This window comes from Vitis riparia, chromosome 18 (assembly GCF_004353265.1).
Source record: "Vitis riparia cultivar Riparia Gloire de Montpellier isolate 1030 chromosome 18, EGFV_Vit.rip_1.0, whole genome shotgun sequence".
Lineage (NCBI taxonomy): Eukaryota > Viridiplantae > Streptophyta > Magnoliopsida > Vitales > Vitaceae > Vitis > Vitis riparia.
The window spans coordinates 7,994,263-8,019,671 of NC_048448.1; the positions used below are offsets into that span (position 1 = coordinate 7,994,263).

A 25,409-nucleotide genomic window follows, 5' to 3' on the forward strand; every position below is an offset into this window, starting at 1 on the left:
TCTCAAAAAATTTGGAAGATACCTTTCATCTCTCATCACATTAAATTTAGGCACTAATGATCTGGGTGGCAGTATACCTGGTGATTAATTTGGGTCGTCTTCAGAATTTGAGGCTACTTCATTTCACCACTAATCATCTACATTTCTTCGTTGGTGCGTTTGGCTTTGGCAACCACAGCCCATGAGTCTCATGGAAAGAAAAGAGTGAATAGGAAGAAAAAAAAAAGTGACGCATTTAAAAAATAAAATGGAATTATAACTTATATATTTGATGAATATCTTTAAAAATAATATATTCGTAATATAATAATTATTTATTTTATTTATTGACGAGTTATTTCAGTTTTAAAGTGTAAAAATTAAGTTGATGGATATTACCTTTCATTAATCCCTAAAATACCCTTAACCCCTACATAGCCGTATAGTGAGTGTGAATTTTTTTTTTTTTTCTTTTCTTTCTATTCCTTGTTACGTATTACTCATTTCTAACTTTTTTTTTTTTTTTTTCTTTTAATCTATATTTCTATTTTATGTTAAATAAAAAACAATAATATTTTTTTTGTTTCATTTTTAAATATATTAAATCTTTTTACACTTATTATAAGCAAGGATAAAAAATTTGGGATTTTTCATCCAAATATTTTATATCATTTAGTTTAATTTTCATTTTTATTTTAAATTTATATTATCCTTTCATTTATATTTTTCTCTTATTCTTAATTATTTTTTATATTTTCCACATTAGCCATATTTTTTTAAAAAAAATAATTGATATATATCCTTTTAGCTTTTTAATTTTTAATGTTTTTAGTTTAAAATTTTTAAAAAGATAAATTTATTAAAAAATAACTAAGATATGAAGTTATAATATTATATTAATAATTTTTCTTATCTTGATAAACTAATGCAAAGTATTTTGACTTACAACAAGAAAATTGTCAATACAATTTTTTTGTGAAACTTTAGAAATTAAATTTCAAATAAAATATGTTATATAAAATTTTGTGGTATTTAATTTTTTTTATTGAATTTCAAATTTATTTAATTTTTTACTTGAAAGGTAATAGAACATGTTTACAAAAAAATAGTTTTTCATTTTTTTTAAATAAATGAGTACAAATATATTAAAAGAATTAAAGATAATCTTAGTAAAAAAATTTGATAAATATGATTATAATTTTAAATATAGATTCTTCTGGATAAAATTTCACACAAAAAAATAGTGGAAAGAAATAACATTGCTAAAACTACAAAAATAAAATGTGTAATTACAAATTTTTGATGATGAAATTAAAAAATAAATTCAAAACAATTCTTGAGTGAGAGAATTTAAGTGGGGAAAAATCCTTGAATGGAAAAAATGGGAAAGTTTTTCAAAATCACTTGAAATTCTTAACTAAAAGTATTCTTGTACACTCTTGTACAATTAGTAAATTTGTCTTGTACAGCTAGTGTAGTACCTTTGTACAATAAGTCAAATTCCATACATCGTCTCATGAATATCTAACAATAGGTCGGTTAACCATATTTACATTAGTTTGGTTTTAAAAAAGAAGAAAAATTGTTGTATAATTTTGTTCTACAATCATCATATGTGAGATACCTATTCAAATGATCATATACAAGTTATATAAAATGCATGAGATGAATATATATTTAACCAACATGTGTCAGGAATGTCATTCATCATTGGTTAGGAGAAATAAACAAACAAGTTTTTCAAAATCACTTAAATTCCTTCACAAATAATAGACTTGTACACCCTTGTATAGTTAGTATATTTGTTATGTACACTTAGTGTAAATACCTTGTATAGTGACCCAAATTCCATATAGTATCTCATACTCAATGTATAACCATAGGTAGGTTAACCATGTTTTCATTGGTTTGATCCAAAAAATAATGAAAAATGGAAAAACAAAATTTTCTTTTAAACATCATTAGTGGGATAAGTATTCAAATTGTCATATGCGAGTTAAGTCAAGTGTATAAGATGAGTGTGTGATAGAGGAATGTGTACCTTGAGAGTGTGCAATCCTTAGATGACAAGACAAAAAAAAAGTTATTCAAAATTGATTGAAATCTTTCACAAATGATAGTCTTATATACCCTTTGTATAATTAGAACATTTGTTTTATACAGTTAGAACATTTGTCTTGTCCAATTGAACATTTACCTTATACCGTTAGTATAACACCCTTGTACAATGGTACAATTTCATCCACATGTGCTCACATATGATATGTGAACCATATTTTCAAATGGTTTGATTTAGAAAATGATATAAAACGTAAAAACATCATTATTATGGTAAGTATTTGAATTGTTATATACGAGTTAAATAAAGTACGTGAAATGAAAGAAATTGTAGTAGGAGGGCGTATAATCCTTAGATAACAAGAAAAAAAAAAATTGTTCAAAATGTACAGTCTTGTACACCCTTATAAAATTAGTATAATAGTCTTGTGTAATGGTATAAATTTCATATATATATACATAAATTATGTATACGTGAGTGTGTAAAACTATATTCCCAATAGTTTGACATTTAAAATAATTAAAACAAATAAAATGTTATTTTATTTTATTTTCAATGCAAAATGTAATTAAAAATAAGACAAAAAAATTACTTAAAAACTATTATTTAAGCCAAATTTATTTATTTATTTCCTTTTATTTTTGAAAATAAAGAAAAAATAATAAAAATTTATTTAACCATAAGAAATATAAAATAAGATTGGTTAGAAAATACCAAATTTATTTATTTATTTCATTTTATTTTTGGAATTAAAGAAATTAATAATAATAAATTTATTTAACCGTAAAAAAATATTAATATAGGATATGTTAAAAAATAGAACTAACCCCAAATTTATTTACTTATTTCATTTTATTTAGTTAAATTAGAAAATAATTTATTTTAATAGATCAAAATGTGCACAATTAATCTATTAGTTTATTAATTATGGATATATTAAAATTTTCTATTAGACAAAAAATAAATAAAGAAAATAAAATTAAAAAGAGTAATAAATATATATAATTTAGTTATTTAATTATTTAATTATTTTTCATGTAAAAGATAGTCATACAAAAAAGACATAATTGACCAATTCTTTTGCTTGATTGTAAACATACTATATATTTTTTATTATTATTAAAATAATTAATGGATAATAATGAAATTTAATTCTTTTTATTATTTTCATATAAAAATAGTACTAAACAAGGTTTTCAATTTTTATTTTTAAAAATAGTTTTCATTTTTTAATTAAATATTTTTTCAAAAAGAAAATATAGAAAATAAAAATCATATTACCATTTTTTTTAGAAAGTATTTTTTAAAATAGTTTTTGAAGGTATTTTTTTATTTATAATTTAAAATAGAAAATAATCTGATTTTCAATTATTTATATAAAAAAAAAAAAAGTCAATGGATATTTTAATGCATCACTATTTTATATCCTTAAAATCAATTAAAGTTAATATATGAAAATTTAAAGGTTATATTGTCTCTTAATATCTTATATCTTTTATCTTTGTATCAATTGTGTAAGTTAAATCTTAAATGTACCAGAACTGTTTTTGTAGGGACTTGCCGTGTGGCTCAGAATCATCATTTGCGTGCTCTTTCTACAATAACGGCAATGACATCGCATGCATTCATGAAAGTGAGACCCAGTATGAGGTCTCACAGAAACGTGATCAACCCAAGTTCATTTGTGGAAAAACTCAGTTCCTTGGTGGGGAGGTAGGTCGACCTTAAATTCTACCTATGTTAGTGTCTCCGTGTTTGACAAATTTTCACTTCTTCTGGGTGGAACTCGGTGAGTGGAGCAAGTCTGAGAATCGGGTCCGTTCCTTAGACCCCTGAGTATGATCCCACTACGTGGCCTTCGTCACTGTGATTTGGGCATATGCAATATTGATGTAGAGAACCAACTTCTTCTCACTTTTAATCTGTTGTTGTGGATGGAACTAATGTTTATAATTTTGATATGTGTATTCCGTTTAGATGGGGGGCAAGCTCAACCAAAATTGTATGTGAGAAGAACTTGTTATTTCTAGAGCTGGAGCCGTGGCGAGAGATTGCATGTGAAAAAGGTTCAATTTGTTGTCAATTCATTCAAGTGCCGTTGGCGCTCAAATTATGGACTTACCGGGTAGACGACTTCCAGTTGTGGAGGCAAAGTCTTCCATGCTGACCCAGTCCTGATTTGGAAAGCCTTCAGCATAAGATGAGGCTGAAGTCGTTGAAAATTTCTATTGCGTGCCATGGAAAATCTGTTTGCTTTTCAGATTTATTACATATACGTGATCGCTTATATATATATATATATATATGAGTAGGGGAATATGTAGTGCTTCATCAAAATCACATCTTTTCCTCCCCTCCACCCCTCCATCTTCTCCTCTTCCAAACTAAATGAAACCAGCATACATGGGTTTCATTTTAATTCTTCACTATGCTGTTTTTGCCGTTCTTCTGTCCTCCCTAAGCTCATTTCGTATTGTGTGTTCAGCTTCCTTGAGCCTTAACACCGACAAGGAGGCATTGCTTTCATTTAAATATCATTTGAGCAGCGAATCCTCGGAGACTCTTTCTTCATGGAATGTTAACAACTCCAGCCCATGTAACTGGACTGGTGTTTTATGCAATGAGTCCAGGGATAGGGTCACTGGCCTTGATCTCTCAGGCTTTGGGCTAACAGGCACCATAAGCCCGCATATTGGGAATCTCTCCTTCCTTAGCTCTCTTGAGCTACAGGATAACCAATTGACAGGAACCATTCCTGATCAGGTTGGTGACCTTTCCCGCTTGAGCGTCTTGAACATGAGCTCTAACCACATCAGAGGTGCGATACCACTCAACATAACTATGTGTTTAGAGCTCGAGATCCTTGACTTGAAGGAAAATGAAATCTCGGGTACAATTCCTGCAGAGCTCGGCCGTCTCAGAAATTTGGAAATCCTCAAACTGGGTAGCAATCAGCTTGTTGGTGATATTCCGCCTTCTATCAGCAACCTTTCCTCACTGGACACGCTAAGTTTGGGCACCAACAATTTGGGTGGCAGGATTCCTGATGATTTGGGTCGCCTTCAGAATTTGAAAGAACTCGATCTAACCATTAATCAGCTGGAGGGCACTGTCCCCTCATCCATATACAACATCACTTCGCTGGTTAATTTGGCTGTGGCGTCCAACAACCTCTGGGGCGAAATTCCTAGTGATGTTGGAGATAGGCTTCCAAACCTTCTCATCTTCAATTTCTGCATCAATAAATTCACTGGTGGAATTCCTGGATCTTTGCACAATCTCACCAACATTAATGTCATTCGGATGGCACACAACCTTTTGGAAGGATCAGTGCCATCAGGTCTGGGGAATCTTCCGCAGCTGCGTATGTACAATATTGGGTACAATCGGATTAAAAGCTCAGGTGATCAGGGTCTCGATTTCATTACTTCTTTGACAAACAGTACCCATCTTAACTTCCTTGCCATTGATGGCAATTTTCTGGAGGGTGTGATTCCAGAATCTATTGGTAATCTTTCTACTTCTCTCACAAGTTTACATATGGGTCAGAACAAGATCTACGGTAGTATACCACCCTCAATCAGTCATCTTAGCAGCTTGGCTTTGCTTAATTTGAGCCATAATCTTATTTCTGGTGAAATCCCACCAGAAATTGGTGAACTTGGGGAGATGCAGGAATTGTATTTGGCTTCCAATAATATCTCCGGCAGAATTCCAAGCTCCCTTGGCAATCTCCGACAATTGAGTCAGCTTGATTTATCTAGCAATAGATTGGTGAGAGGAATACCCACAAATTTTTCTAACTTCCAGAGATTGCTCTCAATGGATCTATCCAATAACAGGCTCAATGAAAGCATACCCAAGGAGATTCTCGGCCTTCCCGGTTTGAGCACTCTGCTGAATCTATCCAAGAACTCTCTGACTGGACCTTTGCCTCAAGAAGTTGAAGCACTCGAAAGTGTTGTCACAATTGACCTCTCTCACAACCATTTATCTGGAAGCATTCCCGAATCCATTAGCAAATGTAAGAGCTTAGAGGAATTGTTCATGGCAAACAACAAATTCTCAGGTTCTATTCCAGATACTCTGGGGGAAGTGAGGGGCTTGGAAATACTTGACCTCTCTACAAACCAACTCACTGGCTCAATACCCAGCAGTCTCCAAGAACTTCAGGCCCTTCAATTACTAAACCTCTCTTTCAACAACCTGGAAGGAGTTGTTCCCAGCGAGGGAGTCTTTAAAAATCTCTCCCGTGTTCATATTGAAGGAAACTCAAAGCTTTGCTTGAATTTGGCCTGTACAAAAGGCCATGGAAGAAGATTTGCTGTCTTTCATATTATACTTATAATCGCTTCAGCGATAGCAATATGCTTGGCAATCGGTGTGTTAGCCTATCTAAAGAAAAGCAAAGCAAAGAAATTGCCGATCACGTCGGAGTCATTTAAAGTGCTGCACCAAGTGGTCTCTTATGATGATCTACGCATGGCAACTGGGAATTTCAACCAGCAAAATCTGATCGGGAAAGGGAGCTTCGGGTCAGTTTACAAAGGGTATCTTACAGAAGGTACTGCAGTCGCAATCAAGGTGCTTGACATCCAAAGAAATGGATCATGGAAGAGTTTCTTCGCCGAGTGTCAGGCTTTGAGGAACGTAAGGCACCGGAATCTTGTGAAGCTGATCACCTCATGCTCCAGTTTGGACTTTAAGAATGTAGAATTTCTGGCTCTGGTTTATGATTTCATGCACAATGGGAGCTTGGAAGACTGGATCAAGGGAACGAGAAGGCACGCAAGTGGATGTGCGCTGAATCTCGTAGAGAGATTGAAGATAGCCATTGACGTTGCTTGCGCCATGGATTACCTGCACCATGACTCTGAAACTCCCATCGCCCACTGTGATCTGAAGCCAAGCAACGTGCTGTTGGACAAAGACATGACCGCCAAGGTAGGGGACTTCGGGTTGGCCAGGTTACTGATGGACAGAGCGGCCGATCAACAGTCAATAGCCTCCACTCACGGTCTCAGGGTTCCATAGGATACATACCTCCAGGTTAGCAGTAACAACTAACACACCTGATCTTTTTATTGTACACTAATAGTCATGTCGCCTGAGTTTAACACTCTCCACAAAATTGGTTAATGCAGAGTACGGACTGGGAGGGAAACCAACAACATCCGGAGATGTGTACAGCTATGGAGTTATGTTGTTAGAGATGTTTACAGGGAAAAGCCCAACCCATGAGAGCTTCCTTGGGGGACTGACCTTAGCCCAGTGGGTTCAATCAGCTTTCCCAACAAACGTAAGGCAAGTGGTGGACCCTGAGCTGCTGCTTCCCACCGGAGATCTTCAACATGAAGGACACCCAATAAGCGAGGAAGTGCAGCACGAATGTCTGATTGCTGTCATTGGGGTTGCGCTATCTTGCACCGTGGACACTTCAGATAGACGCATCAGCTCCAGAGATGCTCTCTCCCAACTCAAAACTGCTGCCAAGGCCCTTCTCAAACCGACCCTCGATGATATGGAGGAAGGAGCTGCACCCCATTGTGTTGTTGATGTTTAGTACTTTACTTGCCCATCTCTTATGCTCAACTTACAAGTGCGTGGGTATATATATATATATATATATCATTGTGTGTAAAAACTAGAAACGATACTATAATGTGTCTTTATGTACGGAAATCCAGAAATTAAGAATATTTTTCTTACCATTTCGGACAATCCATAAGGTTTTTAACATTTCACCATTTGAGTAGAATTTAAGGCCAGTCAGGCCCAAAAAAATGGTAGGCTTAAAAACTTCGGTTTCATTGGGCGTATTTCCATGAGCCAGGGCAAGGCAGGCCAATAGATTGTAATTAACTTTAAATTTATATAATAACTTATTTAATTATCAAATTTTTTAAAATTAAGTATATTTATATATTGAATAGTACGATATCAAATACATACTTTAATTCATTTGTTCAAATTAATTTTCATAAATTAAAGGCATTTAAATATATTCTTTAATTATTTTTTAAATGAGGGCACATGATTTAAAATTAAATCATACAAAATTTGTGAGGCTAGTAAATTAATTAATAACACTTTTATATTTATTTTATTTTATTTATAAATAATTTAATCACCTTTCCAATTAAAAGATTGGACAGATATTAAGAATATCATCTTCTTAGTGATTAATCTAAGTTTTATTCTAATAATTGAAGTCTTTAACAGTTTTTCTCACATGATGAGTTCTAAATCTCTTTCAATTTTTCAATATCAAGACACAACCTATATCAAAAAATGATGTTAAAATGAGAATTATTCTAAAAAATAACATTAAAATATTGAAAATTTTCGTGTTTATTTCATTTTGTCTTTTACCATTAGTAAATAGTTGCAACTGGAGTTGCTGACTCCAACAGATTTGGCCAGGCCCAATCTGCAGCACTCTTTCATGGCCTCCCATGTCCCTTTTCATGTCCAATGGAACAACATCCTCCCCCGCGAAATCCTTTGTCTGGAGCTTCGTTCCTCAGCCTCACAGGCCAATGCACCAGATAAAGATCCACATACTCCATTCCCAGCTTACTTCATGTATAATTACATGTTCAGAAAACAAAAACCAATACATGTCAGTATAACAAACTCGAATTCAACTACTAATTTCAATAAATTCAGCTAAAATGTTAATAGTTGATTACTGGAGTGTTTTGTTGATGGCTGGAAGAACGAGATCAGGGCGGTTGTCCTTGCACCGTAGCTTTGAAGTGATGAACACTTCACTTCGACCCTTAATGAGGCCTCTGGCCACAGCCTCTGCCATAGCTCGGCCTAGAGGCTCTTCGGAAGCATAGTGAGCAGCAGTGTCAAAATGGCGGTAGCCCACCTCAATGGCATCCACAAGGATGGAGGTGAGCCGGTGAGGTTGTGGGAAGGGAGAAGTTGCTGTTCCCATGCCTATCAAAGGCATTTCCTGCCCCAGAGCGCAGCAACACTCCTGGGATTTGGTTTCTGAGCTCCATCCTTGTGGGCCAAAGATATAGATAGAAGAAGAGCAGAGGGTGGGTCTCTGACTCTGTTGATTTTCCTAGTACGTATATATAACTTACGAGTTAGGAGTATGCTTTTCTGTACCGCACTGAGTGGATAAGCCAATGCTATGCTGGCATATTTATACCAAATCCAAAAGAATCACCCCTGCAGTTTCATGCATGACATAGAGAGCCTAAGACCGACAGTTGACCTGGTGTTCCATGAGGAACTCCAATCAAAGGTACTGGTGTTCCACTCTTGGGCCTATGTACTGGTTAATGAGCTAGGCCATAGCTTTATGGAGTTAGGAAACAATAGGGTTGATGTGGGAACATTCAGCATCCTTCTGCCATCTTCAATCAAAGCTTGAGCATGTTTGTTGGCATATGGAAAAAAGTAGCTCGGTTGATATTACTAAGGTCTAAGGGTAGATTTGTGCATTGACTCTGACCTATCTGACCCTGTAAGGCTGTAACTGATGCCTTGCTATTATTGCTCCTCTACTCATGTTTCTGACCTCTTCCTTGCAGACTTCTCCGCTTCCAGCTAAATGATTTATGAGGATGGACTGTTGATGGAGGAAAGGCATAACAAGTGACAAGTGGCAACTATTACAACACTCAGGTTAATAACATCAACTTAGATGAACTTGATTACTGCTTCTATTAGGGATGCCTAAAAAATTAATTGAATTGATAAAAACCAATTGAACCCTAAAAGTGAATCTCAAAGATGGATTATAAGTAGGGTGGGGTGAATAGATGTTCTTGAACAATGTAAAAAAGTCTTCCAAAACAATTTATTTAATCTTAGAAATTTTTACAATTCTCTTCTTTTCTCTTCAAACACTTTTTAATATAAAGTAAATATCACGTACAAATATGAATGTAGCAACACTCCCCCAACAAATTTCAAATGCAAGTTACAAGCAAATGCAGTAACACTCCCCAAAATTAATCATACAAACAATTTTCTCCTTAACTCATTTCTAATTACTATAAGATATCATTAATCAAAATAAACAAAAAAATTATTCAAGATATCTAATGAATAATCACATCTATTTCAACTCATCTTTCTTCTATTCAATATATATGCACAAATAACCAATTATATAAAAAATTGAAGACTAATCAAAAAGTAAAATAAGAAAAAGAGACAAGGACACCATATTTTAATGTGAAAAACCTTAAAAAAAAACATAAAAAATCATAGGCCTACAAGATCGAAAACGTCTACTATGAAGAACAAAAACTAAACACAAAGTTTTGTCTAGTTCAAGCTTACCAATCCTTCTCGGTTGACCAACGTCTTTTCACTTTCAGCTTCGCACCTTCTTCTTTCAGAGCATACTTAGAGTCCACACTAAGCTCGATCTTAGCCTCTTCTTAAATCCACACAAGAAGAAAATGAATTTTTACCCAAACCCAATAATTTCATAATTGGAAAAATCGAGTTAAAAGACACTTAAATATTTTGTCCGAAATTACCAACTTAGTTTAACACTCACAAACCCATAATCAAAATTTAAAATTTCTTTTAATAATTTTGATTTTTTAAATAGTAAACATAAAACCAAAATAGATCCAATGGGTCTGCAATTTCATTTTTTTAAAATTGATAATAAATCCAACCAAACTGAAAATTATACCTATAAACATGTCATATATAGTATCTATCAAATACATTATCGATTTAGCACATTATTTTTCATAATTTTTTACATTATTGTTTTTTTTTATGATTGGACTACCTAGAATACATAGTATGTATTGATTACATTGTCAATTTAGGAAATATTTTTTCATAATTGATTACATCATTACCAATGGCCGATATATCAACAATTTCACCGATTTTTTGCCAAAATTCTGTTCAACCAATAATCGGTGACTAATTTCATATCGGCCATTGACCACCACCGATATCCGAAATTACGCTGATATTTCAACGAAATCCATGGTCGTTTGATGGTGGAAGAAATCACAGGGATTTCTACTGAAGATCAAGATGATCTCCAAATAGATAACGAGAGTGTACTGATAATTTGTTCTCATTTTCAGCATGTCATGCATCATCATCCCAAAGCTCCTCCGAGGATTTATAAATTCCATCATGATGAACAAACATTTGCCCAGAAAAACCCCTGCGCTGTGGGATCTGCTCAATCTTTGCGAGCTCATCATCACAGAGTTCCCAGTCAAAGATTTGAAGATTTTCCTTCATTCTCTCCTTATTGAAGCTCTTAACTAAAATACTCACCCCTTGTTGGTGCAACCATCTCAATGCAACCTGCATTTCTCCAACATTTGTTTGTATTAACAAATCCGAAAATAGAATATTTTTAATAATAAATTTAAGGTAGCATCGATTGCTATGAAAAATAATTGAAAACACAGTGAATGTTAAAAGTTCTGGAATGTATATAAATATATAATACTTTTAAGGAAAAAAAAATATGTTAAAAAACTATTTTTTACATTTGAGTTCCCCATCGCATAGAATTACAAATTCTAATCGCTTGGGATAAGGAAACAGAACATGTGTACACTACAAAAAGCCATGGAATTCCCTAGTAGCATATTTTTACTCCGTGGGACGTCCTTCCAATCACTTGGGATAAGAAAACAGAAGGTGTGGGCATTACAAAAAGCTTATTGGATGGAAGTTATAGATCTATAAGGTTTGATATAGACTTTTACAAAAAAAAAAAAAAAAAAATGTAGTTATGCTATTTTAAAGGTTGAAAATCATTTGGAAAAATTTTATTTGTACAAAAAAGGAGAAGTCACACTAATTTTAAGCATTTTAAAAATAATTTTTTATTTCTTCATGAAATCAAATATGAAAATTCTTAGTAATGGCACTGTATACTTTATATCATATAAAAGTTTTTAAAGCATTCTCTATCTTTTCAATTCTTATTAGAAAAACTAAAAGCTTGGCAAAATTATTTTAAAACAAAACCTAATTTTTAGGACAAATTCTTAAGAAATCAAAAGTTTTTCACATCTCTTGTAAGTTAAAAAACAATTACTAAACAGCCGAAAACTTCCACTCGTATTAAAAGTTGAAGGATGATATAAGTTGCTTGTGTCTTGGGCTTTTTCTTATGTTAAACGAATGTTTTTTTGTAGGGTAGGCCAGTGTGTTTCAGGAGTCATTCATCATTGAAGCTGCTTCCATAGAAAACGAAAAGCAATCAAAGTATTGTCTCCAGTTCATGGTTTTAGAAAGAGTTTATGTAGATTTGTAAGTACCTGTGCCAAGCTCTTCCCTTTTGCAGCAGAGATTTCTTTGAGAAGTGGATTCTCAACCACTGCAAGTGAGCCCCACATGGCTCCATTTGCTCCCAATGGAGACCATGCACTCACATGAATCCCCTTCTCTCTGCAAAACTCTCTCAGTTTCACCTGTTGCCATACTGCGTTCATTTCCACCTGAAACAACATTCAGTTTCATCAAGCCATGAACTACCTCTGCCAATTATATTTATGCCACAGAACACGCCTGTTTGTAAACCTGATTAACAGCAGGAGGGATGGTAGCATATTGGAGAAGCTGAGAGAGCTTTTTGCTACTGAAGTTGCTTACGCCAATAGACTTGGCTAGGCCCAATCTGCAGCACTCTTCCATGGCTTCCCATGTCCCTTTCATGTCCCAGCTGGGGAAGATATCCTCCTTTGCAAACTCAAAGCTTACAGCTTCTTTCTTCAACCTCAACGGAAAATGCACCAGATAAAGATCCACATACTCCATTCCCAGCTTCCTTCATATTCACAAAACAACAACCAATACATATAACAAACCTTATACACTATCAATTTCAATAATGCAACTGAAATGTCAACAGTTAATTACTGGAGTGTGTTGTTGAGGGCTGGGAGAACCAGGTCATGGTGGTTGCAGTTGCACCATAGCTTTGAAGTGATGAACACTTCATCATGACTCTTGATGAGGCCTCTCTCTATAGATTCTGCAACAGCTTGGCCAAGAGATTCTTCTGAGCCATAGGAGGCAGCAGTGTCAAAATGGCGGTAGCCCACCTTAATGGCATCGACAAGAATGGAGGTGAGATGATGATGCGGTGGCTGGGGCATGGCACTTGTTCCCATGCCAATTAATGGCATCTTTTGGCCAGAGTTCAGTAACACTTCTGGGATTTGCTCTGTTCCCATCTCTGTGAAGCTCTAAGTTAAATATATGAGACTTGAGGAGCAACTTTACGTATTTATAGTGCCTATATTAGTTGAGCAATAAGAAAGCCATCAGAGAACCATACCACTTTGATTAAAAGCTTTAATTAATTAATCAGTGAATCAGATGATAATGAGAATGAGATTAATAAAATAATTGAATCAAGCATCATCTATGTAAATTTCACCATGTTTGGAGTTCAAAACTTTTTTAACAGAAAGAATTTAATTAAAGAAAATGTATTTATGAGACCTGAAATGAACCATATGTTTGGTTCAGTTTATGTGGACAAAGACTTGTTGGGGCCATGGCAATCTCAATTTGCTCCTCTCACTGATCTGGGTGCATTTCTGGCCCTACAATAGCACCATGTACCTAGGTTTTTGGACAACATGATGATCCACTTGGCTAATTCAATAAGTTCTATATAGGATAAAAGAGAGTGAACAGAAAAAGTGAATTTTGGTGGGTGATTGGAGAAAGAATTAGTGGAACAGATAGAGAAAAGAATACGAAGAGATAACTTTGAAAGGACAATGATCACCTCTGAAATGGTATTCACAAAGATCGTTCAAATCTTCTTGAAGCAATATAAGAAGAAACAAATTCAATTTTCTCTCTTGTTTACTACTTACTATGGCGACGAAGAATCAAATTATCGCTATATTTATTCCTTTTTCTACTTCTTATTTCCAAGTGCAGGATAACCCTAAGGGGTTGTGGGTTTTTTTCTTCCAAGTGAAGGATAACCCCCATGGGAATGGTCTATAAGGTTTATAATTACTCCTCTCACTACAAGATGCTTACCTTGCCAACACTTAGATTCAGCTGTACTCAAACTTTTCTGGTTCACCCCAACATTTCTCACATGTTCGACTGTTGCTAAGCAGTTTTTGAATATCAAACGAACCTCCTAAGAAAAATAGAATCGACCGTTCGAGTATTCTCAAATTGTATGAGAAAGATGAGAAGAAGGGAAGCATATATGTGTGGTATATATCTCATGTATATTGAATTGCAGATACAGAAATGATAGAATCATTTCTGATTGGACCAAATACAAATATGGTCCCCAAGAGAGATGAGATGAAAGAAGATAGGCAAGAAAAAAAGGAGGAAGGACTTTTTAGGAATCGGTATCTAATGAATTCAAAGGTTCCAGCATAAGCATAAATGAAAGGAAAAGGGGAGCGGCATCACAAAGAGAAACAAGGATGAAAATGTCGAGATATATCGGTTCGTGTATCGGTAACCTCCAACACAATACATGCAGAGGAAATATCAGAGCCACAATATTTCCATTAAAATCGTCATTTTTCACCGATATATCCCTGACATTTTCATGATATTTCGGTAGTCGCACCCGATATATTGATGCCACATCATCCCCATTTCATTTTTTATTTTTCCCCAAAACTCTTATAATGGGCCCAAGCACTAGCCCAACCCATACTCTCACACCAGCCCAGCATTGTGAGCCTTCCACCACTCCAATGCTTAAATACACCTTTTTGGTGTCATGAATTGTTTGAGATTGCAAGAATTGGAATTTTTGAAAGGCAAGGGAAAATGCAAGTGAAATGAGGGAAAATCCAAGTGAAATGGAACCAAGGAGATTTGAACCCCTAACCTCATGCCCACAATCCCCCACCAACACTAGCCGACCAACCAAACTTCACTTGATTAAATGTACATATTTTATATAATAATTACATATAAAATAAATATAAATTTTTGAATAAAAAATACTTATGCAAATTATCATTATTTCTTTTATATCATTAAATGCATCCAAAATAGATGAATACGCATAAAGTATGTTTTCAAGTTATAAACATTATGGTTAATGTTTTCAAGTTATAAACATTATGGTTAAATATCACAACTGTACATATATCATCATTTATTTTATATCATTTAATATAATTGAATTAAATGAATCATAATTTTAATATTAAATATATTTTTAAATTAGAAATATTATAATCAAATATCACAATATTATTATGAAATAATTTTTATATAATTTAATAATAAATGCACACTTATATAATTTATATTTTTTATCGATACATATGATATTATCATCAAATATGATAAATCATATTATACATATATCAAATTCTTTAAAATGTCTATTATACTTCTAATTACATTTCTACGATATTTTTCTTACATTTCCACGAATTTTGATCAATTTTAGGGTTATCGATATTTTTTTTTTAAATATCCATCGATATACCTCAAATATCGATATATCTGTGATTACCGATATTTTCATACGTGGAAAGAAATAATAAAAGCTATTATTCTTGATATTTCAAGGACTCTCAAGCCTTATCTTCTTTTGTGGTAGATTGGATGATTTAACAGGAATGCTATATGTCATGGAATCCCAAAAAGTCACCGCATTGTCAATATTTCCATAATGTCTATTGCCATTGGTAATAGGTTGTCTTTAAGTGGGACTATTCTCAATCTATATTGCAAATGATAAGATCTTTTCTACCATGAGCTCTTGATCTTCTGCAAGCACTTCTTCATCACACAAAACATCACTCAAGATGATGCAAACAACTTCTTTAAATAGAAACAAGTCACATTGGACTTATAGTAATTTTTGGGAGTATTTGGTTTCTGAACTCTATGGCGAGTATGACATTGGATAATGAACCCATCTTTTTGAAAAAACTCATCTCTTGTGTGGTCATGTTGCCACAAATCAATTTCAAACATAGACAATGATCTTTGATGAAAAAAAAATTAGAAGAAATCATGAAGGAATTATACAAGATATATTAAGATAATCCTAGTTACCAAATGTAATGCTAAAAATAAAATACATATGAGATTTTGACACTTATATACAATTTTTTTTTATATATTATGGTTTCATAGTTCTCTCAACATAAGACAAATTATATGTATAAAGGGCTAATCCATGCATCAACTACTTTTCAATAGTCTTAACAATAATAAACATAATATTGTTATATTATATGAAAAGAAATGATATCTAGTTTGTGATTGTAATGTGCTCCAAAAGTCATTTTTAAAGGAAAAAAATATATAAATATATATTGTTCATTCTAAAACAAAAAATTTTGCTGAAACTTTAAGTGTTAAAATGAACATGATAACAAAAAAAGACCCAAATAAATGAAGAAAAAAACAAAAAGATGTGCATTACATTCAATGAATTACTTGATTCAAATAACTTGGAATTAGTTTATGAGATGTTTGAATGTGATATAAGGAGTTAAGAATTTTTAAATAAATTTATTATATTTTTGGAGAGAGAAAGAAAATGAGTTTTAGAAGGGAAATATAAGGCTATTCCCAATGATAAGAACCTTTTAGTTGAATGGGCATGTTTCCTTCTTCTTCTTTTTTTTTAAAAATTTTGTTTTATGAGAAATATCTATTTGTGTTTCTATAAAAATAACTTCAAGTGCTTCTCCAAAATATAAACATACATTGCTTTTAAGTTTTGTCAAATCATTAATTTCCATTAGTGAGCTTTTAGGACTATATATTTTTTTCAACTCTATAAAAAACAGTCACATGCAAATCCATTTTAGTCATCAAGCCAAACAAAAAAAACAAAAGGAAACATTATACAATTTATTCACAGTTGAAAATTTAGAACATATGACCTTTTGGCAATAAGCCAAATTTAGTCAATTCATGATATGCCATCTTGTTAAAGGAAGATTAAGAAAATAAATTTTCAGTTTTTATCATGCATATGTTCTTGAGAACAAAATATGATCTTACTTGCTGTTGGGAAAATTTGGATACAATGGAGAAAAGAAATACTCTCAAACACTCACTTTGATACAATAAAACTCTCAAAGTTGCAAAATAAGAACAAGAAGAAGAAGAACACAAGAAAGGCTCAAACAAGTTCTTGGAACTTTGTCCAAAGACTCTATTTCCTCCCACTTCTAGAAATCTTTAGGGAACTAATGGAAATAGTCTTGGGATTGATCAAGCCTTTTCACTTTTCTGCATAAAATTTCAAAAAGAAGAAAAGTCATATATATAGCACTCTTAGGGTTGAAAAAAGGTTACAAGGATGAGAAAAAACCCATTGTCTTCCTCAATCTCTTCATCTTTGTAACATTCAAAAATTAAATCATATGTTTAATTCACACATTAAACATGATTTAATCTCAAATGTGTAACTCTCTTACACTTAACCTCTTAAGTTTTATAAAGTTACAAAGATGAGAAGACTCATTGTCTTCCTTAACCTTTCAAGTTTTGTAACATTTCAAAACTTAATCATATATGTAAATACCTCTTAAGTTTTGTAACATTCCAAAACTTAATCATGTGTTTATTTCACACATTAAAAGTGTAACCCTTCTTACACTTTATTTTCAAAGGTTATTTTTCAAAAGTGTAACTCTTCTTACACTTTATTTTTAACCAACAATATATATATTTATATAAATATAACAATCCCCACTTGGTTAAAATAAACATCAACCCTTATAACCTTAACAGTGAAAATGCATAAAATAAAATATCTTTCGATTTGAATTTTACCTTAGTGTAATTGTCACAAAGCTCCATTGAAATCCCAGGTTGCTTGTAGCATTGAACCAGTTATTCCTTGTAACGAAACCGGTAACAACACACACACTTCCACTAACCACACGAGTGCCCATTATTTTCTTGCTTAGCACTTTTATGGCCATGTGCTCAATCCATTCATGAACTTTCTTGAAAGAAACTCCAACTCTCATGAGAGGCGGCACCACCCCTAAGTTCACATAGGTGAAATTCTTCCAGCATCCTTGTTACCTTTAATATGCTTGTCACACATAGACTGAATTTCATTAAAAGCTTTAAGCTTAACCCTCCAACGGTAACAACCAGCATTTATCATCACAGACGGAACTCACATGTTCTAATGCTGCCACAACCCACTTATCAATGACTTGTTTTTACCCATTGAACTTAAGACTAGTCATTTCTTAGTATTAAGTTGGGTTACCATCATTGGTGAGTTTTATTTAAGGAGTTTTAGTCTCATCCCTCTAGATGTTATCCTTACTAAATCTCTTGTAAGAGGTTTAGTAAAAGGATCCGCCAAGTTTCCACTTGACCTCACAAATGAGATTGAGATGATTCCATTTTGAATCAATTGTCTCACATACTCATGTCTAATGCTTATATGTCTAGACTTCCCATTGTACACTCCACTGTACGCACGAGCTAGAGTGGCTTGACTGTCACAATGTATTGACACTGTTGACACATTATTTGCAGTAAAAGGGATGTCCATCATGAGATCCCTAAGCCACTCAGCTTCTTTTCCAGTTGCAGCTAGAGCTATAAACTCTGCCTCCATGGTTGAGTGTGATATACAAGTCTGTTTCTTGGATCCCAAGAGACAGCCCCACCACCAAGTGTAAACACCCAACCTGTGGTAGATAAATTATCTCTCACACTCGATATCCAGCTTGCATCTGAATACCCTTCAAGTATAGCAGGAAACTTTGAATATTAGAGGCTTAGTTCTTTGGTATTCTTTAGGTAACCAAGAACTCTACCAATAGCTTTCCAATGTTCCACGCTTAGATTGCTAGTAAACCTACTTAGTTTACTAACTACAAATGAAATGTCAGCCCTAGTACACTGAGCAGCATACATAAGACTTCCAATTGCACTTGCATACTCAAGTTGAGCCACCGATCTACCATCATTCTTTTCAAGTTTTATACTTGAATCAAATGGAGTATTAGCATCTTTAATCTTGAGATGACTAAATTTGCTAACTACTTTCTCAATATAGTGGGTTTGGTTCAAAGCATAACCCCCACTATTTCTTTTCACTTTGATACCCAATATAGTATCAACTTCTCCAAGATCTTTCATCTTGAAGGTTGAGGATAGAAACCTTTTCGTTTCTATTATTCCTTTCATGTCATCACTCAAGATTAACATGTCATCCACATATAGACACACTATGACCATATAGTCATCACAAGTCTTAGAATATAAGCACTTGTCCACATTGTTGTGTCTAAATCCATCCGAAAGAATAGCATGATCAAATTTTTCGTGCCATTGTTTGGGAGCTTGTTTTAAACCATATAATGATTTGACAAGCTTACACACTTTGTTTTCATTCCCCAGTAGAACAAAACCTTCCCGTTGTTCCATGTAGACCTCCTCATTGAGATCCCCATTCAAGAATGCCGTTTTGACATCCATTTGATGAACAAATAGATTATGAATTGATGCCAAAGCAAACAATATCCTAATCGATGTTGTTCTAGCCACCGGCGCATAGGTATCAAAATAATCAATACCTTCTCTTTGTTTAAACCCCTTAGCTACTAATCTAGCCTTAAAGGTTTGAATCATGCCATCGGTGTGATATTTCCTTCGAAATACCCACTTGCACCCTATTGGTTTAGATCCTGGTGGAAGGTCTACCAATTCCCATGTTTGGTTGGACATAATTGAATCCATTTCATCATTGATAGCCTCTTTCCAAAAAAGCAACATCTCTAGAAGCCATAGCTTCTTTGTATGTTTTGGGATCCTCCTCTATTTGAAGTACTATAGGAATTTTCTTATAATATCTTCTCTATTTCCTTCTACTAAGTAAAAGGAAATTCTTTGAGAGTCAATCTCATCCGACCCCAACACTTTCTCTTTTCTAGCTCTTTGGCTTTTCCGAGGCACAATGGGTTGCTCAACAACCTTTGAAGGTGTCTCCTCCTGAGACTCTCCATCACTAGTAGGTACTTGAGAATTGTTATCACTCAACAAATTCTCAAAGAACTCTACCTCTCTTGATTCAATTATCACATTAGACTCCAAGTCTAATAGCCTTTAAGCTTTGCTATTTGAGGCATAGCCTACAAATGCACACTTAATGGCTCTTAGACCCAATTTTGTTTTATTTGGATCCGTTTTCTTGCAATAAGCAAGACACCCCCACACTTTGAAGTAACCTATATTAGGCTTCCTTCCTTTCCATAACTCATATGGAGATATCTCATTTTTCTTCATAGGAATTCTATTCAAAATATGGCAAGCAGTCAACAAAGTTTCACCCCACAAATTGAAATTCAATTTAGCATGCAATAACATAGCATTCACCATTTCCAAGAATGTTCTATTCTTTCTCTCCGTTATGCCATTGTGTTGAGGTGTATAGGGTGCAGTGCACTCATGTATTATGTCATATTCTTCACAAAAAGAATTGAATTCACTAGAGAAATATTCACCACCTCTATCACTTCTAAGCACCTTAATATTTTTTCCTAGTTGATTTTCAACTTCGGCTTTGTAAACTTTAAAGGCATTGAAAGTTTCACTTTTGTTTTTCAACAAAAACACATAGGTAAATCTAGAACAATCATCTATGAATGTAAGAAAATACCTATTTCCACCTCTTGTTAACATGCCATTAAGTTCACAAAGATCACTATGTATTAAATCAAGCAAATTAGATGATCTCTCAACACTATGAAAAGGCTTTTTAATCATCTTTGATTTAACACATATTTCACACTTTTCAAATTTCTTGGTATCACAAGCAATCAAACCACATTTCACAATCCTTTTAATAGTGTTTAAACCAACATATGCAAGCCTATTATGCCACAAAAATAAAGAATTTGAATCACACATATAAGCGGAAGTAGAAGCCATTTTATTGATATTGTCATTGGTACAAAGTTTGATCATCCCATCACAAGAATACCCCTTTCCCACAAAGTTCCCCGATTTGGATAAAATTAGCTTACCGAATTCAAACACCGCTTTGATACCCGGTTTGCCAAGCAAATCCCCACTAACCAAATTTTTATTCATATCGGGGACATACAATACATTTGTAAGGGTAACCTTTTTGCCGGAGGTAAAAACAACTTCAATAGTGCCCTTGCCAAGCACCTTGGATCTTCCTTCATTGCCCATTTGAACCTCTTGATCTCCCTTTGCATCTTCAAAGGTCTTGAAAAGAGATTTGTCATAGGTAACATGAATTGTGGCACAAGTATCATACCACCATCCTTGCACCTTTCCTTGGACAACGCACACTTCGCTTAGTGTTGCAATGATCTCCTCATCAATTGCATTCACCACAGCCCCTTTTTGGTCCTTTCGGAACCTACACTCCCTAGCATAATGCCCGGGTTTTCCACACACAAAACAAGGACCTTTCTTGCCCTTAAATTGCTCTTGATTTTTCTTGGGGCTCATATAATTTCCGGAATTATTTTTGACGTTGTTATTTTTACCTCTAGGATGATTGGCCTTTGAAACCGCATTGGCTTTGTTAGTCCCACCATTGGACTCCTCCACCATTTTGTCTCTTGATCTCGATTCTTCCTCAATGCGAAGATGTTTTTGAATCTCCTCCAAGGAGTAATCTTCACTCTTGTGGAGAATCCTCTTCCGGTAACCTTTCCAACTTGATGGTAATTTAGCCACAATAGCACCAACTTGGAAGGCCTCCGGAAGTTCAATTTTGAGAACTTCAACTTATTCACAATTACTTGCAACTCATGAATTTGTGGTAAGAGAGGCTTTTCATCAAAAAATTTGAAATCTACGTATTGAGAAATAAGAAACTTTTTGGTACCTTCTTCCTCGGCTTTGTACTTGTTTTCAAGAGCCTCCCAAATCTCCCTCGCGGAATTGGTGTTGGTGTAGAGATCATATAGCCTATCGGATAAGGCGTTCAAAATATGACCCCTACATATGAGCTCATCCTCCTCCCTCTTCTTCCTTGCCGCCACCACTTGAGGTGTGTCATTTTCCTTTGGTTCCGGTAACGGTGCCAAGGTAGGATCAAGGATGTAGAAAATCTTGAGTGCTGTGAGAAGGAATCTCACCTTGTCTTGCCACCTAGTGAAGTTGGAACCATCAAAACGATCCAACCTCACAAGGTCTTGGTTCATAATCTTGATAGTCTCTCCTTCCATTGTGAATAGAGTCTTTGATTGTTGGGAAAATTTGGATACAATGGAGAAAAGAAATACTCTCAAACACTCACTTTGATACAATAAAACTCTCAAAGTTGCAAAATAAGAACAAGAAGAAGAAGAACACAAGAAAGGCTCAAACAAGTTCTTGGAACTTTGTCCAAAGACTCTATTTCCTCCCACTTCTAGAAATCTTTAGGGAACTAATGGAAATAGTCTTGGGATTGATCAAGCCTTTTCACTTTTCTGCATAAGATTTCAAAAAGAAGAAAAGTCATATATATAGCACTCTTAGGGTTGAAAAAAGGTTACAAGATGAGAAAAAACTCATTGTCTTCCTCAATCTCTTCATCTTTGTAACATTCAAAAATTAAATCATATGTTTAATTCACACATTAAACATGATTTAATCTCAAATGTGTAACTCTCTTACACTTAACCTCTTAAGTTTTATAAAGTTACAAAGATGAGAAGACTCATTGTCTTCCTTAACCTTTCAAGTTTTGTAACATTTCAAAACTTAATCATATGTGTAAATACCTCTTAAGTTTTGTAACATTCCAAAACTTAATCATGTGTTTATTTTACACATTAAAAGTGTAACCCTTCTTACACTTTATTTTCAAAGGTTATTTTTCAGAAGTGTAACTCTTCTTACACTTTATTTTTAACCAACAATATATATATATTTATATAAATATAACACTTGCTACCTCTCTTTTTTTTCCTTTAAATCTAAATTCTCATGTTGTTTTTCATGGAGTTAGCTTCAAAAATAGAAGATTAAAATCTATCTTTCTCTTGCTCATGACTTTCCCCTTCCAATGAGGCAAGTACAGTCATTATCCTTAAATATAATATATATATATATATACATGAGCTGCTTTGGTGCAACCCATGGACGGAATGAATTTACAGAAAATTCTTTCCATCAAAGCGCCTCTAAGAAAATTATAACAAAAACTTTACACATCATAATTTGACAACACGCACCATATTAAAAATTAGATAACCACAAAAGTTTCAATCCGATGAAAAGAAAGATCAAAACAACTGAAGTACTAAGATATCAAAGCATTACCAATTAAAAAATCGAAAAAAAAAAGTTAGAGAGAGAGAGAGAAAAACCAAACTATAGAGAGAGAAACTAACACTGAATCTGAAAGTGAACTGGAAAATTGATAGCGATAACTCGAATCCCAAATTAAAAAACAAAACAAAACAATGAAAGTAGAAAAAAAACAAAAGCAATAGATCAGGGGACGAAGAACTAACCATTGTGAAGAGAATATGGAAATTTTGAGGAAGAATTGAAAGGGAAAAGATCTATATATATGTTCGCAATCGTAACCGTTACACGATAAATAAAAGAATCACAAACGGATATAATCTAATCAAGAAACGGTAACTTGATTCTAGAGAGTTAATTGAGAATATTAATGGAGCATACCTGAAATCACAATAAACCTATTCGGTAGATCGAAAATTGGTTTTTCGGGGAGAGCAGATGAGGGATTCCAACCTCTTTACAAGCTAGGGTTTCTAGCCAACTTATCTAGTGAGAGAGCCCGACCTTGGTGGATTGAGAACCCGAACCAAGCATTGGAAGTTAGAATTTTTCAGAACCATCGACGTGATTGGGTTGATGGCACTGTTGCGCAAAATGGCGAGTTGCTCCCGTGGACTCTGGCGACTTTGCTACGTAAAGACGAGGTATATATCGTCTATGTGAGGGTGCGGTGGTGGGGGGTGGGTTCTTTATTTAGATTTATTAATAAAATTAATTGTGTATAAAATTAATAATATGAAAATTTCTCAAAAAATAAAAATATTTTGACATGAAGCAGGAAGAAAAAAAATTACTGATTTAAAAACAAAGTTCATTTATGCAGGAATATCATAATCACTAGTGTGGTTTTTTTTCACTTGATTTTAAATTCTATTTAAAATTAAATAATATTTAATAATATTAAGTATTAGATTATTTATTTTTATAATATTTTATTTTTATTAAACATTCAAAAAAATGAATATGTTATTTTTTTATTTTAAAAAATTAAATATTTTAATTTTTTTATTTATCCAAAAATTCATAATAAATGATAAATAAAAAATTAAAATAGACTACTTAAAATCTAAAAACAAATTATTTTTAATAAAAAATTTAAAAAAATAAACACCATTTAGATTTGACATCAGCTTCATAACATATAACAACATAAAAATGGAAGCTTTTAAAAAAATAAAAATAAAAATAAAATAAACAAGGAATTCCGTAAATTTGCTTGGTGTGAAGCTGACTGGCCAAAGAGCATTAATTTGGTGATGATTACTTTTCAAATTTTTACTAAATTACAACCTAATATATACTAATAAGTACATAAAATTGTAATCAACAATTAAAATAAGGGAGTAATAAAGAAATAAGAAAATAAAATACAAACAAATTTTATCATACTTCAACAAATCTCATTCTAGTTGATACTCCCAAGCTTCTTCTAACCTATAGAATTTTTACTAGTTTTTCAAGATTTTTCTAAGACTCGGATGCACACAACCGATTTCTTTCCAAGACCCAAAAAGTTATATGTTAGATTTCTTTGGGTATTAAGAGACTACTACAAACTTTTGATACCATATCCTCACACCTTTAAGACTCTCAATGATGTTTACAGAGTTTTCATAATTACAAAAAATATAAAAATAAAAAACATTTTTAAAGCAAATATAGTCTAAAATAGTTTGACTTTATTGCAATCAATACAATTTACAAGTTGAAGTTTAATGCATAATATATAAAATGCACAAAGAATTATGGATTCAATATAATAATTATTAGGATTCTTGCTATACTAATTTAAGATAATCATCTCTGAGGGTGATTATGACATTTTGCAGATTTAACAATTATAAAATGAAAAGTAATAGTATGATAAATATCAATATAAAAGCAATTTCAAAGAAATAAAGAAGATAGATAAGAGAAATTGTAAACATTGGTTTTTATAGTGGTTCGACACAATCCAACCTATATTTACTCATTTTAAGCTCCTAATTTAGTAAGAGTTTTACTATTTTGAGACTCTCAACCCAAGTCTCCAACCTTATAATCGGATTATGATTCTAAACACTCTTCACAACAATTCAAAACAAAGTCTCTAAAGTCTTCTCTTTGGATTATAGTTTCAAAGCAC

The 25,409-nt window shown here is 33.3% G+C and overlaps 4 protein-coding genes across 7 annotated transcripts; 1 reads left to right on the forward strand and 3 right to left on the reverse strand.

Annotated features, from left to right (window-relative positions):
- Nucleotides 1–4,373: 4,373 nt before the first annotated feature.
- LOC117906423 (probable LRR receptor-like serine/threonine-protein kinase At3g47570) lies at nucleotides 4,374–7,746 on the forward strand. Its single transcript, XM_034819438.1, is given in 3 exon segments — nucleotides 4,374–7,058; nucleotides 7,061–7,087; nucleotides 7,183–7,746. Coding segments are annotated over 3 exon segments (3,078 nt in total). The 5' UTR covers nucleotides 4,374–4,426; the 3' UTR covers nucleotides 7,602–7,746.
- A 627-nt stretch (nucleotides 7,747–8,373) lies between these two features.
- On the reverse strand, nucleotides 8,374–10,535 carry LOC117907716 (methylecgonone reductase-like). The gene is made up of 3 exons (XM_034821359.1): nucleotides 10,349–10,535; nucleotides 8,731–9,116; nucleotides 8,374–8,617 (listed from the first exon to the last, which is right to left on the reverse strand). The coding sequence occupies exons 2-3, from the start codon at nucleotides 8,997–8,999 to the stop codon at nucleotides 8,482–8,484; spliced, it is 405 nt and encodes a 134-aa protein (XP_034677250.1). The 5' UTR covers nucleotides 9,000–9,116; nucleotides 10,349–10,535; the 3' UTR covers nucleotides 8,374–8,481.
- Nucleotides 10,536–10,730: 195 nt separating this feature from the next.
- Nucleotides 10,731–23,914, reverse strand: LOC117907197 (methylecgonone reductase-like). 2 transcript variants are annotated; one of them, XM_034820638.1, is made up of 5 exons: nucleotides 23,666–23,914; nucleotides 12,923–13,301; nucleotides 12,572–12,830; nucleotides 12,322–12,501; nucleotides 10,731–11,353 (listed from the first exon to the last, which is right to left on the reverse strand). In XM_034820638.1, exons 2-5 carry the CDS (start codon nucleotides 13,237–13,239, stop codon nucleotides 11,129–11,131), a joined length of 981 nt encoding a protein of 326 aa, XP_034676529.1. In that variant the 5' UTR covers nucleotides 13,240–13,301; nucleotides 23,666–23,914; the 3' UTR covers nucleotides 10,731–11,128. The 2 variants fall into 2 exon arrangements, with proteins under 2 accessions (XP_034676529.1, XP_034676530.1); XM_034820639.1 differs by having other exon boundaries at nucleotides 12,584–12,830; nucleotides 23,666–23,913.
- Nucleotides 17,229–22,321, reverse strand: LOC117907198. 3 transcript variants are annotated; one of them, XM_034820642.1, is made up of 2 exons: nucleotides 21,873–22,321; nucleotides 17,229–17,266 (listed from the first exon to the last, which is right to left on the reverse strand). In XM_034820642.1, the coding sequence occupies exons 1-2, from the start codon at nucleotides 22,213–22,215 to the stop codon at nucleotides 17,259–17,261; spliced, it is 351 nt and encodes a 116-aa protein (XP_034676533.1). In that variant the 5' UTR covers nucleotides 22,216–22,321; the 3' UTR covers nucleotides 17,229–17,258. The 3 variants fall into 3 exon arrangements, with proteins under 3 accessions (XP_034676533.1, XP_034676531.1, XP_034676532.1); XM_034820640.1 differs by lacking the exon at nucleotides 17,229–17,266 and adding an exon at nucleotides 17,767–18,070; XM_034820641.1 differs by lacking the exon at nucleotides 17,229–17,266 and adding an exon at nucleotides 20,272–20,300.
- Nucleotides 23,915–25,409: the final 1,495 nt, after the last annotated feature.

Excerpts from the sequence above, each read along its gene's own strand:
- LOC117907197 (XM_034820638.1), bottom strand. The coding sequence starts at position 13,239 with ATGGGAACAGAGCAAATCCCAGAAGTGTTACTGAACTCTGGCCAAAAG. Across the intron at positions 12,502-12,571 it reads TTAATCAGGTTTACAAACAG|GTGGAAATGAACGCAGTATG; the intron begins GCGTGTTCTGTG and ends ATGTTGTTTCAG. Across the intron at positions 11,354-12,321 it reads AAGGGAAGAGCTTGGCACAG|GTTGCATTGAGATGGTTGCA; the intron begins GTACTTACAAAT and ends GGAGAAATGCAG.
- LOC117907716 (XM_034821359.1), bottom strand. The coding sequence starts at position 8,999 with ATGCCTTTGATAGGCATGGGAACAGCAACTTCTCCCTTCCCACAACCT. Across the intron at positions 8,618-8,730 it reads GCCATCAACAAAACACTCCA|TAAGCTGGGAATGGAGTATG; the intron begins GTAATCAACTAT and ends TTATACATGAAG.
- LOC117907198 (XM_034820640.1), bottom strand. The coding sequence starts at position 22,215 with ATGGAAGGAGAGACTATCAAGATTATGAACCAAGACCTTGTGAGGTTG. Across the intron at positions 18,071-21,872 it reads GTACAAAGCCGAGGAAGAAG|GTAACAAGGATGCTGGAAGA; the intron begins GTACCAAAAAGT and ends AGCATATTAAAG.